At 26.6% G+C, this 17,658-nt stretch overlaps 3 protein-coding genes across 3 annotated transcripts; 1 reads left to right on the top strand and 2 right to left on the bottom strand.

The window, feature by feature from the left end:
• Positions 1 to 2,655: 2,655 nt before the first annotated feature.
• SRAE_2000031500 (Hypothetical protein) lies at positions 2,656 to 5,441 on the bottom strand (the record flags this gene model as incomplete). The annotated part of the gene is made up of 3 exons (XM_024651130.1): positions 2,656 to 3,195; positions 3,244 to 5,154; positions 5,202 to 5,441. The coding sequence occupies 3 exons, from the start codon at positions 5,439 to 5,441 to the stop codon at positions 2,656 to 2,658; spliced, it is 2,691 nt and encodes an 896-aa protein (XP_024504838.1).
• Positions 5,442 to 6,032: 591 nt separating this feature from the next.
• On the top strand, positions 6,033 to 9,166 carry SRAE_2000031400 (Superkiller viralicidic activity 2-like 2; the record flags this gene model as incomplete). The annotated part of the gene is made up of 2 exons (XM_024651128.1): positions 6,033 to 6,329; positions 6,377 to 9,166. The coding sequence occupies 2 exons, from the start codon at positions 6,033 to 6,035 to the stop codon at positions 9,164 to 9,166; spliced, it is 3,087 nt and encodes a 1,028-aa protein (XP_024504837.1).
• A 206-nt stretch (positions 9,167 to 9,372) lies between these two features.
• SRAE_2000031300 (Serine/threonine-protein kinase ATR) lies at positions 9,373 to 17,134 on the bottom strand (the record flags this gene model as incomplete). The annotated part of the gene is made up of 3 exons (XM_024651127.1): positions 9,373 to 16,757; positions 16,805 to 16,962; positions 17,010 to 17,134. 3 exons carry the CDS (start codon positions 17,132 to 17,134, stop codon positions 9,373 to 9,375), a joined length of 7,668 nt encoding a protein of 2,555 aa, XP_024504836.1.
• Between the last annotated feature and the right edge of the window lie 524 nt (positions 17,135 to 17,658).

Below are 17,658 nucleotides of genomic sequence, written 5' to 3'. Positions count from 1 at the left end.
TTTATTCTCAACCGTTCTTGAAATAATGTGCTTGATATTTTTTCGCGCGTAATTCATTGTCATCATTTTTTTATATCTCGAAAGTGGTTAAAGATATAAAAATATTTTGAAGGTAGACCCCATTTGAAAACTCATTTGAAGACGATTGCAGAAATCTGATTGCATTTATCTTCATTTTGAAGCGAGATATGACCAAGGGCGGAAATTTTTCAAAAATATTCATTGTTCCCGACTTTTTAGTATCTTAGCAAATACTTATCCTATGAAGATGAGCCTACTTTCATACGATTTCTTTTCAAAAGTTGGTCTAGAATTATAATTTATAGAGCTATAGCATCATTATTTTCAGAGATTCAGAAATTGGCTGAAAATTTTCTAAATTTACGACTTTACCTCAAAAAATGTGACCAAAAAATGACAACTTTTTTTGGAATTTGAATACACCACTATATTCATTCGATAGCCCTTGAAATGGGATGAATTTTGAATATAATCAACAGTATTAGAAAATTTATAGTTCAGGAGTTATAAGGATTCAAAGATGAGGAGCGAAAGTGGGGAATATTTTTTTCTTAATTTTGATTTCTATGATAATATTGTACATTTTTAAAATAAATACTTTATTCTAGATCACATTTTGACGAGAAATTCATTGCTGCTATTCTTATTTTTATAGGACTTCTAAAAACGAAGATATGATAAGAAATAAGTTTAAAAAAAAGTTTTAAGAATCTAGTCATAACTCAAGTTAATGAAGTCACAGAACCATGAAACTTGATGCGCTGTGCTTCTTTTATAATTTAAGGTATACCCTACGTTGAAAATATTTTTAAATTTTCAACCGTTCTTGAGATATGAAATTTGACACTTTTTCGCGCGTAATCCATTGTCATCATTTTTTTATATCTCAAAAGTGGTTAAAGATATAAAAATATTTTGAAGGTAGACCCCATATGAAAAGTATTTTGAAGACGATTTTAAAAATCTGATTGCATTTATTTTGATTTTGAAGCGAGATATGATCAAAGGCGGAAATTTTTCTAAAATATTCATTGTTTCCGACTTTTTAGTATCTCAAGAAATACTTATCCTATGAAGATGGGACTACTTTCATTCGATTTCTATTTAAAAGTATGTCCAGAATATTAATTTCTAGATGTATAACTATATTATTTTCAGAGATATAAAAATTGTCTGAAAATTTTGTGGATTTCTGATTTTATCTCTAGAATGTGACAAAAAAAACAATTTTTTAGAATTAGAATATGCTTCTCCAGTCATTCAATTCCTTTTAAAAAGGTATAAATTTTTAATATAATTAACAATGGCTGAATTTTAGAGCCACTTATGTATTAGAAATTTTAGTACTTTGTGGTTTTAACCCCGCCATTTACTGATTTTATAAAATTAACATATAAAAATTATTTTTTATTTGCATATTAGAATATTAGAATATTATATGATAATTTTTTAAAATTATTATAAATTATTAAAATAAAATAAAGTTTGATATTTGATTTTTTTAATTAAAGATGAATATAAATTAATGAAAAAAAGGTAATTGATATTTGATTTTAATAAATAATTTTATAAACAATAAAAATTGAATTTTTTTTGGTAAAAAATAAAGAAAAAAAAACTAATTGATTTTTAATTTGTACTAAATAATTTTTTATCTCAAAATTATGAATATTATAAAATGTCGCTAAAAATAGCGTAGGAATATTGTTTTGAAGCGATTTGCAGGGAAACACGAAAAAGCATGTTAGAAGGCAACATGTATGAATTTACATGGAGGAAAAATAATAAAAATAATGAATTTGAGTCCATGTTAAGGGACATTCTTTTTTTTTGTGAATTTTTAAGTGAAAAATAAAGTTTTTTTTTTTTGACTTTTTTTTTCAACTTTTTTTTAAAGTTACAAAAGGGGATTGGATAAGAATCTCATCCCTCAAAATTTTATAAAAAAAGAAAACTTTTGAGGGGAGTTATGGGTATTTGAAAATGGCGGGGTTAAAACCGCAAAGTACCGAAATTTTTTTTTGAAAATTTGAATATTGGATATTGTACAATTTTTTTAAAAATACAATAGTGATTTTATATAAATTTTATTAAAAAATTTGTTATCATTTATTTTAACCTTATTTTAAAATTTTTTTTTATTTATTTGTAATTTTGATTATTTATGTAAAAGATTTTTTCTAAAACGTTTTTTTTTACTTTTTATTTATTATTAAATGTTCCATTAATCATATATTTTATTAAAATTTTTATATACTTTTTTATTTTATTTTTTATTAATCTACTACGTCATTGACTCTAGAAATGATTCCAAAATATTTTTTGCTTTCTTTTGAAATTCATCTGATAATAATTGCATTTTGTAAAAATTTATCAATGTTCCTATGAAAGCAGTTAATTTTTGAGAATGAAATATTTGTTTCCACCAATACTTCTATGAAAAAGCACTATAATTAATTTATTTTCATCATTTTTAATAAACGATTACGCTTTTTATCATAAAAGTTTTCTAAAAAGATTGATGCAAAATCAAAAACAATTTTTTACATAATATTTCTTGTCTTTATATATTTTTATTTAAATTCATAATATGATAGAGAACAAAAAAAAATCTATTCTATAATAAGATAATGTTTATTTTTTATTTGCAGCTAATTTTTGGCAAAATGCTGAAAATAATGGAGATAAACTTTTCCCTTGTAGATTTCTTATACTTATAGTTTTTTTTCCAGCAATGTCAGTTGAACTAAACTTAATATTAGCATTTGCTTTAAGTTCAAATGGAGGTAACAATTGTCTTAAATATTCAGTTGCTTGTGGAGTACAAATATAGTCACGAAGTTTTAAATCATTTCTATGTTCACCTGCTAAACAAACTACTTCCGATGGAACAAGTGGGAATTTTTTAATTTCATTTGGACTTTTGTATATTTCAACATCATCATTACTTTTAAAAGTAAACTTCCGTTTTGTATCCTGATCCACAAAAATAATATCTGCATTTTTAGTATATTCATGATTATTGGAAGAAGTATAAGATTGATCAGAGTCTGAATCATCACCTTCATTCATGTAATTATCCTTTACATATACTCTATATCGTTCATTCTTATATTTTAGTATATACATAGTGTCAGGCATTAGTTTATCAAGTTCCACTTTTTCTAATTGATTCTGAAAAAACAATTTTATGAAGGTTATTTTATTACTTTATAAACTCACATCATCAAGTTTCATCAAAGCATCACGAATCTTTCGATACATATTTAATGATACGTCATTAAAAATACGAATTTCATCGGCACTGTAAATATCGACTACAGCATAAGGCTTTGTAGATTTTAGTTTCCTTTTTAGATAATTATTTGAAGCATTCCTTTCAAGTCGGCTAATGTTTTCAATTGAAGATGTGCCACTATTAGAAACTCCACTATCACAATCACTCATATCCGACGTTTTTTTCTCAATACTTTCATTACTAGATTCCTTATTTTTAGCATCTTGAGAATCATTAAAAGGAATGCCTTTGAACCTTACAGCACGACAATTCTTTGAATTTTCTTTGCTGCTTGTATTTGTTAAATTAGAAAGACTACTATTCGATCGACTCCACTCTTCATTACATAATACAGGGGATTCTTCTTTTTCTTTTTGAATTTTGTCGTCGTAATTGATATTCAACTTAAGAAATTCAGTTACAGGTAAATCAATTTCTTCTCTGGATTTTTGAGAAGTTCCATAGCCGAAACCCCAATCAAACTGTTCACATAACTCATTTACAAGTTCATCACTCATATAGTCTGGTAATAAATCATCTGTAGAATCTTCAGTAACACTTTTTTTAATTTTAAAAGAGCCAAATGCAAAAAGTTTATTACCTTCCATTTCTTCCAATTTTTCTGGAACATTTGGAGAAATTTTCATTGAACACTGAGCTTTTAGTGACTGTCCCAAAGTATTTCCCTTTCCTTTAAATGAAGCATTCATAGATGAAGCAAAAGTGCCCTTCTTTCGTAATGATGGTTCTTTAAATGTACCGAGTGTGTTAGTTACTACATCCATGTTATCGTGATAATTGCTAAGCATCAAATCTTTGTATCTTTCAACCAAATCCAATCCTTCATGTCTTACAGTAAGAAATTTTCTACCTGTACGACGCTCGACTGTTACAAGATTATTCTCTTTAAATAAATTTTTTAAAGTAGAAATTCTACGTAAGGAAATTTCATTTTTACTCATTAAAGAACTTCGATTTTTAAAATTACCCAATTTTACTTTACAATAAAATTTAGGTAAAGAAAAAGTATTAGTGAGTTTCCATAAAATATCAGGTTTATTTTCTACATCCAAAAAAAGTAGACTTGGTTGATCAATACAATAACAAGAAAATTTCCCAAAACCAACACCTGTTATTTCAACACGATAAAACTTTACTGTTACAGAGTCAAAGAAAACAAATGTTTTTCCAACATCATCAGAAACAACCTTATTAACATAAAGTAATTTGTTAAATTCTCCTACTGAATAAGAACTCGTCAAAGCATCAAGAAAGTGACAATATGCTATGCTCAAAGAAACAGATCTTACATAAATAGTCTCTTCATCAGGAATACCAACAACATAACCGTCAGTGTTTGCGTCAGTAATTTCATGGTATCTATTAATTTGACAATCATCCTTGTAGGTTAGATCAAATTTGCTACTCTCACAAAATTTACTCCATTGAGAATTCTCCCCTCCAAAAGCATCCAATCCAATGTAGTCGTATTTAATTGAGGTAATCATTTTGGTACACGAAGAAAAAATAGCATGGACTATTGTTCCAGTAACATTAACTATATTGACGTTTACAAAATCACCAGGATGAATATCAGTTACTCCTAACAATCTATATTTATTAAGATAAAAAGTTGGAAGGCTTTTGGCAATAAAACACAATGGAAATGCAAAATTATTCTCAACCATAGAACGATCTAATTTATAAATACATGATTTATCTACATTGCCATATATTACACCATCATCTATGCATTGAATGATAGAACATCCTTTTTTATCCATGCCAATTAATTTACCTCTTCCAATTAATTCTCCTGTTGGTGTTACACACAATCCAACATTAGAAATAGTATACTAAAAAATGATAATTAATATTAAAACAACAAAAATAAACAACCTACATCATCCAAAAGTTCTTTGTTATCAATATCTTTTAAAAATGACTGACATAATTTATCAAGTTCATTCTTAAGACCAATTGTCTTAATGGGTTTTAACCAAATATTTCCACTTTTTTCATCAACTCTACTTACATAACATTGGATACTTTTTGGAGAACATCCAAAATCTTCATATTCTTTTCCTAGAAGAAGAACATTGTTGAGGAAACCTAAGTGGGATTGTAATGTTAGTAATGTCATTGCAAAATAATTAAATTAGTAGTGTTAATTTATATTCAACAAAAAAAACAATGATTAAAATGATACCAAGATGACCATTACCCATTTTATACAACTTCTTATGTCATCAAATCAAATTCCACCCTAAGGAAAAAGTGTAGAAGAAGACAATTATTAACCACAACATAGACATATTTTTTATACTTTGACTTTGTGTTAACTATATAATATTAATTTCTTAACACATATTACTTTAAAACTTCATAATTTTATATATATAGATAAAATTAAAGACAATAAAATTTCACTTAATATTTATTTAATTTTTAAATAAAGTTTTAATTTTTAATTATTAAAGTTGTTTTGTTTTTTTGAAAAAATTTAAAAAAAAAAAATTTTTAAAGTTGAGGAAAATTTTATCATCTAGAAATTGCTTGTATTAACAAATGCATATATATAGTATTAAGTGATACAAGAATATCTTACAACGCCAATTTAAAATTGGTATCTCGTCTTTTAAATTATAAATAGTTTTTAAAATTTTTATAATAATTATTATATTAATTTCACCTGTTTTTCTATATAAATATTCAATTATATAATTATTTCATAATGAGTAATAAAAGGGGTTTTGAAGATATATCAACGATTAGTGTTGATAAAATAAATGATACCGAGAATGATGAAACACAATTAGATGAAATAGATGCCCTTCTTGAAGCTTGTGAATCTAATAATCTTAATGGTGATACTATTATTGTACCTAAAAAAGTCAAAAAATCTGATACTAATTTTAGTGAATTTAAAGAAAGAAGTATAGATAATGAACTTTTTGAAAATTTAGAAATTCCAAATTCACCACATATTAAAATTATCACATTAGAAAATCAACAAAATTGTACTCATGAAGTTAGTTTACAAATTAATGTATTTAAATTTTATTAAATTTTTTATAGATTGCTATTCCCGATATTTGTGAATATAAACCATTGTCATTACCAACAAGAAAACCGGCTAAAGATTATCCATTTAAACTTGACTCTTTTCAAAGAGAAGCTGTATTATGTATTGAAAATAATCAATCAGTTTTAGTATCTGCTCATACTTCAGCAGGTAAAACTGTTGTAGCTTTGTATGCTATTGCTGTATGTCTTCGTGAAAAACAAAGAGTTATCTATACATCTCCGATCAAAGCACTTTCAAATCAAAAGTATCGTGAACTTCAAGAAGAATTTAGTGATGTTGGTTTGATGACAGGTGATGTAACATTAAATCCTGATGCATCAATACTTGTAATGACCACAGAAATTTTAAGAAGTATGTTATATCGTGGTTCAGAAATTCTTGCTGAAGTTGGATGGGTAATTTTTGATGAAATACATTATATGAGAGATGGTGAGAGGGGTGTTGTATGGGAAGAGACAATCATTTTATTACCTGATAATATACATTATGTATTCTTGTCGGCTACTATTCCAAATGCCAGACAATTTGCTGAATGGGTAGCATACTTACATAAACAACCATGTCATGTAATTTATACTGATTATAGACCAACACCATTACAACATTTTATTTATCCTTGTGGAGGAAATGGATTATTTGAAGTAGTTACAACAACAGGAGAATTTAGAGAAGATAAATTTAATTCAGCAATATCTATTCTTGAAACAGCTGGTGATGCAGCAAAAGAAATTAATGAAAGAGGTAGAAAAGGTGGTGTTAAGGGTGATAGTAATGTATGTAAAATTATTAGAACTATTCTGGATAGAGATATGCTTCCTGTTATTGTTTTTAGTTTTAGTAGAAAAGAATGTGAATCATATGCTACAACATTAAAAGATATGGATTTTAACAATGAAAAAGATAAAAAAGTTGTACAGGAAATTTTTAATAATGCTATTGGATTATTATCAGAAGCAGATAGACAATTACCACAAATTGGACAAGTTTTACCATTTATTTTAAGAGGTATTGGTATACATCATTCAGGTTTACTACCAATTATTAAAGAAACTGTAGAAATTCTTTTTGGTGAGGGTTTAATTCGTGTACTTTTTGCTACTGAAACATTTGCAATGGGTTTAAACATGCCTGCTCGAACAGTTTTATTTACAGCTGCAAGGAAATTTGATGGTAAAGATAATAGATGGATTACCTCAGGAGAGTATATTCAAATGGCTGGTAGAGCAGGAAGAAGGGGGAAAGATGATCGTGGTATGGTAATAGTTATGATTGATCAACAGATAAAAGCTGATAACTTGAAACAAATGATTAAAGGAAAAACAGATAGTATGGATTCAGCTTTTCGTTTAACATATAATATGGTTCTTAATCTTCTTAGAGTTGATGGTATTAATCCAGAATTTATGCTTGAAAAGTCTTTTCATCAATTTCAAAATTATGCAAATATTCCTAATTATTTACAAGATGCTAAAAAAAAACAAGCAATTGTTGAAGAAATTAAAGTTGATCATGAAGAGGATATTCAAAGTTATTTTGAAATTACTGCAAAAATTAAACAACTAGAAAAGGATGTTGCTGAAGAGATACGTAAACCTAAAAATATTGTACCATTTCTTGCTACTGGAAGACTTGTTAAAATGAAAGTTGAAAAAGAAGATTTTGGATGGGGAGTAATTTTAGATTGGAAAAAAACACAAAAATCTGCTGATAGTTTAGATCCTGAAATAATTTATGTTATTACTGTTGGGATGTTTGTTTGTTCTAGAACAGAACATGAAAGAAATGTTAATAATCTTCTTCCACCAACGGATCCTTCTATGTCAGTAATGATTTCTGTTGATACTACACTAGACTGCATTGAATCTATAAGTTCTATAAGATTGAAAATTCCAGAAAATAATAAAGAATCTAATGATTATTTAAAAACAATTGGAAAGTTACTTGTTGTTGCATTAAAAAGATTTAATGGTAAACCAAAATTACTTGATCCAATAAATGAGATGAATATTAAATGTCCACAATTTGCTTCTAATTTAGAAAATTTAAAGGCATATACTCATCTTAGAGATAATCATAAAGTTAAGAAGTTATCTAATTTTGATGAATTATTTAAACAATATCAAATAAAGGCAAAAGCTATTGAAGATGCCAAAGAAGCATTAGATAAATTTAAAAAAGCTAAATCTTTATTACTTGAAGAAGAGTTAAAAAAAAGGATAGAGGTACTTTATCAAATGAAATTTTGTAAAGAAGATGGTGTTTTAACACAAAAAGGACGTGTTGCTTGTGAAATATCGGCTGCTGATGAATTAGTATTAACTGAAATGATTTTTGGAGGTGTTTTTACTGAATTAGATTATAAACAAATTGCTGCCTTATTATCTTGCTTTGTTTTTCAAGAAAATGCTGGTCAAAGTAAATTACAAGAAGAGTTATCAGGGTGCCTTAAAACAATGCAAGAATATGCCAAAAGAATATATTATATTGAAAGAGATGTAGGTATTGAAAAAGATCTCTCTGAGTATATAAAATCTTTTAAACCACAACTTATGGATGTTGTTCATGCTTGGGCTAGTGGTATAACATTTCCCGAATTATTAAAAAAAACAACCGTTTTTGAAGGATCTATAATAAGATGTATGAGAAGATTAGAAGAATTACTAAGACAGATGACTTGTGCAGCAGGTAGTATGGGAGATAAGACATTATCTGATAAATTTGAACAAGCTAGAGCAGCCATAAAAAGGGATATTGTATTTGCAGCATCTTTATATCTTTAATATTTTTTTTTCCTTATTTTGTTGATCTTTTATTTTTACAACGATATGTTTTGTTTTTCATTTAATATGATAAAATTAAATCATTCTTAATTTTAAAAAATAAAGTATTCTTTTTTTATTATATGAATTTTTAATTAGAAATAATTATTTACAACAAGAAAAAAATAAGATACATACAGATTTATACAATAATAAATGTAAGAGATTTATAGGTATGGAGCCCAACCAACATACATTTTAGCAAGATATTTATTATCTTTAGCTATATTGATAAGTTTATTTACTTGACCATTCACACTCATCGGATAATTATTATATCTATCTTTAAAAAAAATTGGTGTTACTATAAATCCAGAAAGTCTACGATCAATATTAATAATAGCATTTTTTGCATCTATTGGTGCATGATCAGTTTTCATTGGTAAACCACCAAAATTTTGTTCATTACGTGATTGTTGAGCTCTTCTTTCAACACCACTCCATTCAAGTAATGGATCATGAATAAATGAATGTAAAAGTGTTAAAAGCATTTCTTTATTGTCTCTCATTGTAGCAAGAGACAATTCACATGATGTTCTAAAGTGACCTTCAACACCACATGGTCCAAAACCATCAATAACATTTCTTGTCAATCTAAATGGTACAATTTCAGGAATTCTTAAATTTTCACCTTTATTAAATAAAATATTATAATCAACATGTATAATTTCACCACTTTTCTGATCAAGAAGAATATTTTCACAGTGTCTATCTCCAAGTCCAAGAATAAAACCAACCATACACATAGTAGCTGAAGATCTTGTATAATTAAGTCTTGCATTATACCATCGTCCTGGATCAACAAATTGTCTTCTATAATATTCTCCTAGTACTTTTGGAAAAACACTAGGTAATTTTTGAATCATAAAATTTACTCTATCCAATGTTGATGGCATTTTTCCCCACTTTACAAAAGTTTCATTATTTAATGAATTAAAGTTTTCTACTTTATAACGAAGTTGTGAGTATAAAGCTAATTTTAATGTAACTAAATTAGGTACCCATTCAATAATTCCACCTTCTTCTTGTAATGGAACTACAGTATATGTACGTATACGTAAATGTCGTCTTCTAGCTTCAGGATTTTGAACAAGTAATGAATTAACACGTTTATTAAATTCCATAGCTCTTAAATCTTTACGAAGTTCATCTGAATCTTTACACAAAATAGGATATTTTTTTCCATCAGTTCCTATTAATGTTAAACGTTTTGGTTTCATTAATGATTGTAATATTGCAAAATCTTCATCTATATCATATATATAAACATCATTAATTGTTTCTGGAGAACATGAAATTTCATCATTATTAACATTTTGTGTTAAAGCAAAACAATTATAAGAAGGTGTTGAAATAGGATCATCAAGTAAAAATGACATAGGAAGAATTATTTTAGGTGGACTTGGTAATTTTTGATAAAGAATTCTAGATCCAGATTTACTAATAAGTTTACTATTTCTAAAAAAATCTTTTAATCTAGGTATTTCTATGCTTTTTATTTTGTCACTTTTAGTATTTTTATTACCAATATCCATTAATGTTCCAGAAAAATAATCATAAGCTCTAACTGTATACCTAAAATCTTGTTTAAATTTTAATTCTGTACAAGCAAATTGAATAATTTCTTTCATCCTTGAAATTCGAATGGTATTAGCATTATTTTTTATTTCCATACGATATATACCCATAATATGCCATAAACATTGATGTGGAAATTTATCAATTAATGTTATAACAAGAGATTTTAATGCATGAAAAACAGTTGCATCAGGATGAGCTAATCTTGAAAAAATTTGTTGAATAGCTTTATAAGAAATAGCACAACTAATTTTATTTTCAAAAGCAGATACTACTACTTCATTTAATAATTTTACACTAGCACATTCAGCCAACTCATGATATTTATGTGTATAATCTAACCAAATAGTTAATAATCGTGGAAGAGCATGATGAACATAATTGTTTCCACTATTTAAAACATTTATATAAGCACAAATAGTTTCTCTAATAGAACGTGTATCAAAACCATATTTACTTTTTGTAGAATAATAATTATCCATAAATACTGCCCATTTATACCAAAGTTTTTCAGCTTGTTGTGGAGGAGGTGTTTGTGAAATTAACTTTCTAAACATTACAAAAATCTCTTCAAAATCACCAACACCAGCAGCAATACGATAATCAATTTCATGTAAACGAGCTTTAAGATATATACTTTTATCTTCATCCAAAAATTGTTCTTCTGAATCCATTCTGTCAGGATCAAAACAATTTGTCTTATTAAGTCCATATAACACGTTAAGTTCACGATAAGTTTTACATATAGAACGATCAAGTACTTTTATAGCATGAGAATGATTGTTTTTTTTAGCAAGATATGCTGCTTCTTCTATGGCCAATTTTACAAGATTTACAGGATAATGTTTTGCTCGTGTCATAAATGACCACAAACTATTTAAATTATTTTCAAAACGAGCAAGTTGTGCAGAATGAAGATATTCATATCCAATAGCCTTACTTGAATCATCATTTGGAAGCATTTTTAAAATTTCACGTCTATTTGCTAATATTGGCTCAAGTGCTCCACCACCTTGAATACATTTATCTGCTCGTTTTTTCCATTTATAAAGCACATTTGTAAATTCTTTATTTTGTTTTGTTATACTTTCATTAGCATCAACAAATAAAAATCTCTTTGAATCACTAATTTCAAAAAGCATATGTAATTTTTGAATGTAACGATATGCTTGTTCATAACTTTCTCTATTTTGTAAAATTACAGCAGATAATTCTACTTCCACCTTATCATAACAATCATTTATAGCTTTATTTAAAAGAACTTCATCATTTTTATGAATTGCATTGAATATTGCAGCACTTGAAGCTTCCCATGATTCAAATTGTATATCCCCACTTTGACCAATAGAATCATCTAATTGATCCCAATATGATAACTTCCATAATGTTACTATTCTTCTTTCTTCAAGTCTTTTTTTATCATCTTCTGTTAGTGTGTAACTTTTTAATATACTAGCTATTTGACTAAAAGCTAAATTTGGTTGATCAATTTTTAGTAAACAATCAATCATAGAAACGGGTGATGATTTTGATTGTCCATATAATGCCAAAGCTTCTGTATAATTTCTAGAAGCTTCTAGTGCTAAAATAGTTTCTTCACTAGTAGGTACAAAATTATCCTCAATACACTCATAACAACCTAGAGTATTATCAAAGTCATCCAATTCCATTGATATTTTAGCAATATTATGATAAAGAGTCTGACTTAATTCACAACTATCTTGATCCATAAAATATTCAGTAAGTTTTAAAGCTCTAAACCAACATTGACAAGCTTCAGCAGCACTTATTACCAATCTTTTATTATTATATTTAAGAATATAAATATCATCGTAGATAAATTTTAAAATTTCACTTTGTAAACCATTTTTCTCAGATTCTTTTTTTTTATAAGCAAATAATGTTAATTCATCAAGTAGAGCAAATATTGATTGAGCAGCAACACGAATCCATCCACTTTCTGTTAAAGAACGTTTAAAAATTTCACAAAATTCTTTTTTACACCCTTCAATAATTTTACCATTTTTTTCAATAAATGCTTGTATTACAACATTTTTTAAAAGATAGAAAAAAAATTCTGGATTGTCAACATGTACAACAAAAGATGCAGCCGAAAGGGCTTTTCCTACAACAACATTTGTTAAATTTTCTGATAAAGTAAAGTAAAATGCTTTTGACCAAGAATGATAATTACCAGTAATTAAATACGATACTACAGGTATCCTATTGTCAACAGAATTTTTTTGAAGTGGATGTAAATATAATCCACAATTTGTAAATGGTTTCAATTCAGTTTTACAGTTTTCACTTAATTTTTCCCATACTTTAGATCCATCTTCAGTCCCATTAATTACTTCTTTTAAAACTTTTTGAATAGCATATGAAATATTATCAGTATCTTTGGCATTAATACAACCTAAAAGAAGTTGACAAAGATTTTCGAGTAATTCAATAAGAAAGTCTTGTGGTGTATCTGCCATAAAATTATCATATTCAATACTTTTTCCATAACTTAATTCATCAGTATTTTTAAAATGGCTTCTCAGTCGACCAGGATCAACAGCACCAATTTTACCTAGAACAAGACATGCCAATTTACGTATATTTTTACTGTTATTACAACGTATTGCATAAAGAATTGCAGGAATCAACTCTTGTGATAATTGATCATCAATTGTAGATCCATCTAATAATGAATCAAGTCTTTTCAATGTTATTTCAACAATTTCAGAACCTTCTTCATATAAAACTTTTGCACAGTTTGTTATTGTGGCTTTTGGTGCACACTGAACATCTAATACTGGTCCATATTCATGCATAAATTCAGAATTAAATTTATTACCATGATCTTTTAAATTGCACATATAAATGATCGAAAAAACTCTATCAAATCGTTCTTTTTCCTCTGCACATAACTTTTCTTTTAAACGTAATTGTAAAAAATTATTTATAATACTTTGCGAAGTTGGAAATTGAAGAAGCATTGCAACAGATGTTATAATCTTTGGCAATAATTCAACTTTTTTTTTAACAGACAATTTTTCCATAAAACAATACCACGGTGGTATTGCTATTTCTCCAAATATCGACAATGATCGCAATAATGTTAAAAGTTTATTCGATACTTTATTAACAAACTCTTCATCTACTATACTAATTAATACTGCAAGTGATTGAAGATCCTTACTTCGATGATAATATCGTTCTTCTTCTAAAATACTCATTCTAAAACCAGCAAATATTCCCATAACATTTTCTTCTATAATTTTAGTTAAACTAAATGCATTATTACGATCATTCCAAAAAAGTGTTGATAAATGTTTTAAACATGTAGCTTTATTTCGTGATAAATTTTGTAAAAATGTTAATTTAAGGGATGATCTATTTTCAAAAATAATTGAAGTTATTTCTTTTCCGGTAAGTTCTTCAATATAACTCAAAGCTAAATCACGTCTATATGAACTCATAAAAAAAAATTCAAACGCCACATTGATAGAACGAGATATAAGTTGAGAAAGACTTTCCTTTAAAACATAACTAGCAAAATGATTCAATAAATATTTGGATGATTTTTTTTGAGATTCATCGACAAACAATAATTTTGCAACAACATACTTAATTGTTTCTCTAACTGTAGCTAATAGTCGATCATTTGAAGACCCTTTTGGATGAATATTAAAAATATCAGCAAGTTGCCGAAAATAACTATTAATCAAATTACCTTTTTCACTATCAGAAAGAATTTCAGGACGATTTGAGGTTGGTGATAAACGATCAAGTATTATCTGTGTTATTAAAGGTATTACTGAATGACTGTATCGTTTTAAGAGAGTTTCTGTTGGAACTCCAGCTTTTTTTGCATTAACAATAATAATTTTTTTAGACATGTCAACAACAGTTCTATCTCCGTGACAACAAAAATCAGCAGCAAGACTGATCATCCTAGAAATACATGAAAGTAAAAATGGTCCTTCATTAATTGTTGTTGAAATAATATTAAGATATGGATAATGATTTTCAGGATTAAGAGAATCTAAAGATGTTCGAAGAATAGAAAGAATTTCTTTTGGTATGTCTCTTGAAACAACTTCTTGTAAGCATACATTCATAGAATTACAATTTTCAGATCTGTAGTATCCAAGCATTTTGAAAAATCCTTTAGCAATTTGAAGAAAGTAGTCTGTTCTAATAGAGGTATGCTTGAATATTGATGTTAATAGTGATGACAATTTTATTCTTATTTCATCATCATTGTTCTCATCTTCAATTATTTTAACAAAATATGTTATAAATTCTTCTGATAACTCAATATCTGTTATATTTTTTGATTTTTCATTTTTTGTACACAACACACATTTAATTTTATTATTTTCAAAAACATTATTTTTATCTAAAGCACAAATTATCTCTGACAGAGATGTAATAAATAATTTTAATTTCGATTTATCTAAATATACTCCAGGATTCATCATTTTTTTCATTATATCAAATGAAATACTGTTAAAAACAGAATTACCACATTGCGATACGAAGATAGGTGCATACTCCAAAGCTATATGTTGTATATCATCTGGAGAATTCATTAATGAATAATGATAAATTGATCTTCTTAGTGCATTTTCTTGTTGTATCTTTACAATGCACGGAATTGATAAAGCTTTGAATTTACTACTATTAATAAATGTATTATTTCCAAGATATAAAAAGTATTTTTCAGGTGGTTCCTTGTCAAATAAACATTTTACATCCAACCAAGGTTGCAACAAAAGTAAAAATAAAGTAGAAGGATCTGACGTGTATAAAGGTAAAAATTCAGCAATATAACGAAATAGTTCTTCAAACGATTCTTCATTTGGGCATTCTTCAACAATATTTGTAATAATATTTTTTATTTGTGTTATATCTGGAACAAACTGACATTTGATAGTATCTGTAGCTTGACATGCCATAATCAACGATAGTATAGCATTCTGATTTTTAATCCTTTTTAAAATAGATTTTGATTGATCACATAATTTTGATAAAAATTCTTCTGTTTCTAAATCATCGTTTGTTGATATATAAAAATTAAAAAGTGCTAGAATAACATTTTTTGGGATATTTTTTCCACTTGTAAAAATACATTCTATCATTTTTTTAACACAACTTTTAAATTCATTTATAAAGTAATCATTAGAATATGTTGGTAGAGTAGAAGCATGAATTAAAAAATTACAAATATCACTAATCATAGAAGTCATTACTACAGATGGATTTGAACATAAACTAACATAAGAAAGTACTTTTATTCCTACTTTTGAAAATAAAGTTAATTCGTGAAGTGTTGGACCATATTTTTGTGGAACTCTACATAACCAAATAGATAAACATTCTCGAACACTAGAAGCATACCCAACAATTTCTTTATACAAAGATGCAAAAGAATTATCTTCAACAAAATCTATAAAATCATCATCTATTGTTCTAAAAACTTTAAAAATATACGAGTAAATATGACCTGATAATGAATAAAGTGGATCAATTAATGGTAAAACTAAGCTTAAAAATCTTAAGCATAACATAGTAGTTGCAACTGGTTCATTTTTTCTTGTCATAATGTCCATCACTGGAATGATTAGTTGATGCAAAACTTCAAAATTAGATGATTTCTGAAAAACAAAATCTGCACTAGCCAAGACTTGTAAAAGAATTCTCTTTAAATAAACTTTTCTTTGATCACATTGTACATTAACCTCAACTTTTGTTAAATCACTATTTATATTTTCATTAGTTTCAAACAATGTCACAACTGATTCATCTTCATGTATTCCATAAAAGATTGTTTTTATTCTACTTAAATATTCATATTCGGTATCTTTATTGTGTAATGAACATACTTGTGGTGCATAATCTTCAATCAACTTAGCTATCAAATGATTTGGTGGTACATAACAATACGTTCGAAAAAGAATTGCACCAATCCATTCAAAAAATTCTTTAAAAAAATGTAATTATATAAATTAAAAACAAAAAAAAATATACCTAGTGGAACAATATCATCAGAAATTGTTACAAGCTCAATTAGATGCCTCAAACCAATATCAATAATACTACTTTCTTTGTGAACAGTATCTACAACATAACTATAGGAAAAAAGTGTTTCCCATGTAACAACCAATTTTTTTATTTCCTCATTTTTTCTAAAAAAAGTAAGTGATTTTTCTAGAGAAATGTTTATTTAACTTACAACCGTATACTTGAATTTTTATTTAAAGATTTTGTTAATATATTGTATTTATTATATACATCTTTCAATAACTGTGAAACTTTTTTGTCATCTGGCGTCTTTGGTACAAATGAAAATATATCCATTTCAACAAGTAACAACAACTTAAAATGTTACGTTTAGTATATTAGATGACAATTTTCAACAATAATTTTTCCCACCAATCACTTACAGTTTTACTCGGAAGATCGTGCTAAGATGTAAAATTTTATTAATGAAAGTTGTATTTAACTTCTATATTATACGGACAAAATGGAACCAATCAAATTTTTTTTCTTTATAGATCAAAATAATGGTAATTAATGAAGATTCTACTAATTATAATTGTTTTAAATAAATTATACTATTATGTTAATAAAAGATAATAATAAAAGAAAAACAAATGAAATAACTTTAAAAACAAAGAAATTGTTGTAAAAATAATAATACAAATAATTGTAAATTACTACATGTATTTATTAATTACAAAAAAAATATTTAGATTACAGTAATTTATAAATTTTGATATTTAATTTGTATTAATATTCAAAAAGTCGAAAAAAAATATTGTATTTTAAATTAAATTCAGAAGAACAAACTCAAATAATAATTTTTTATCTTTACGGCTATT

This window comes from Strongyloides ratti (assembly GCF_001040885.1).
Source record: "Strongyloides ratti genome assembly S_ratti_ED321, chromosome : 2".
NCBI classification, from domain to species: domain Eukaryota; kingdom Metazoa; phylum Nematoda; class Chromadorea; order Rhabditida; family Strongyloididae; genus Strongyloides; species Strongyloides ratti.
The sequence above is the reverse complement of the archived record's forward strand: the minus strand, read 5'-3'. Positions and strand labels throughout refer to the sequence as shown.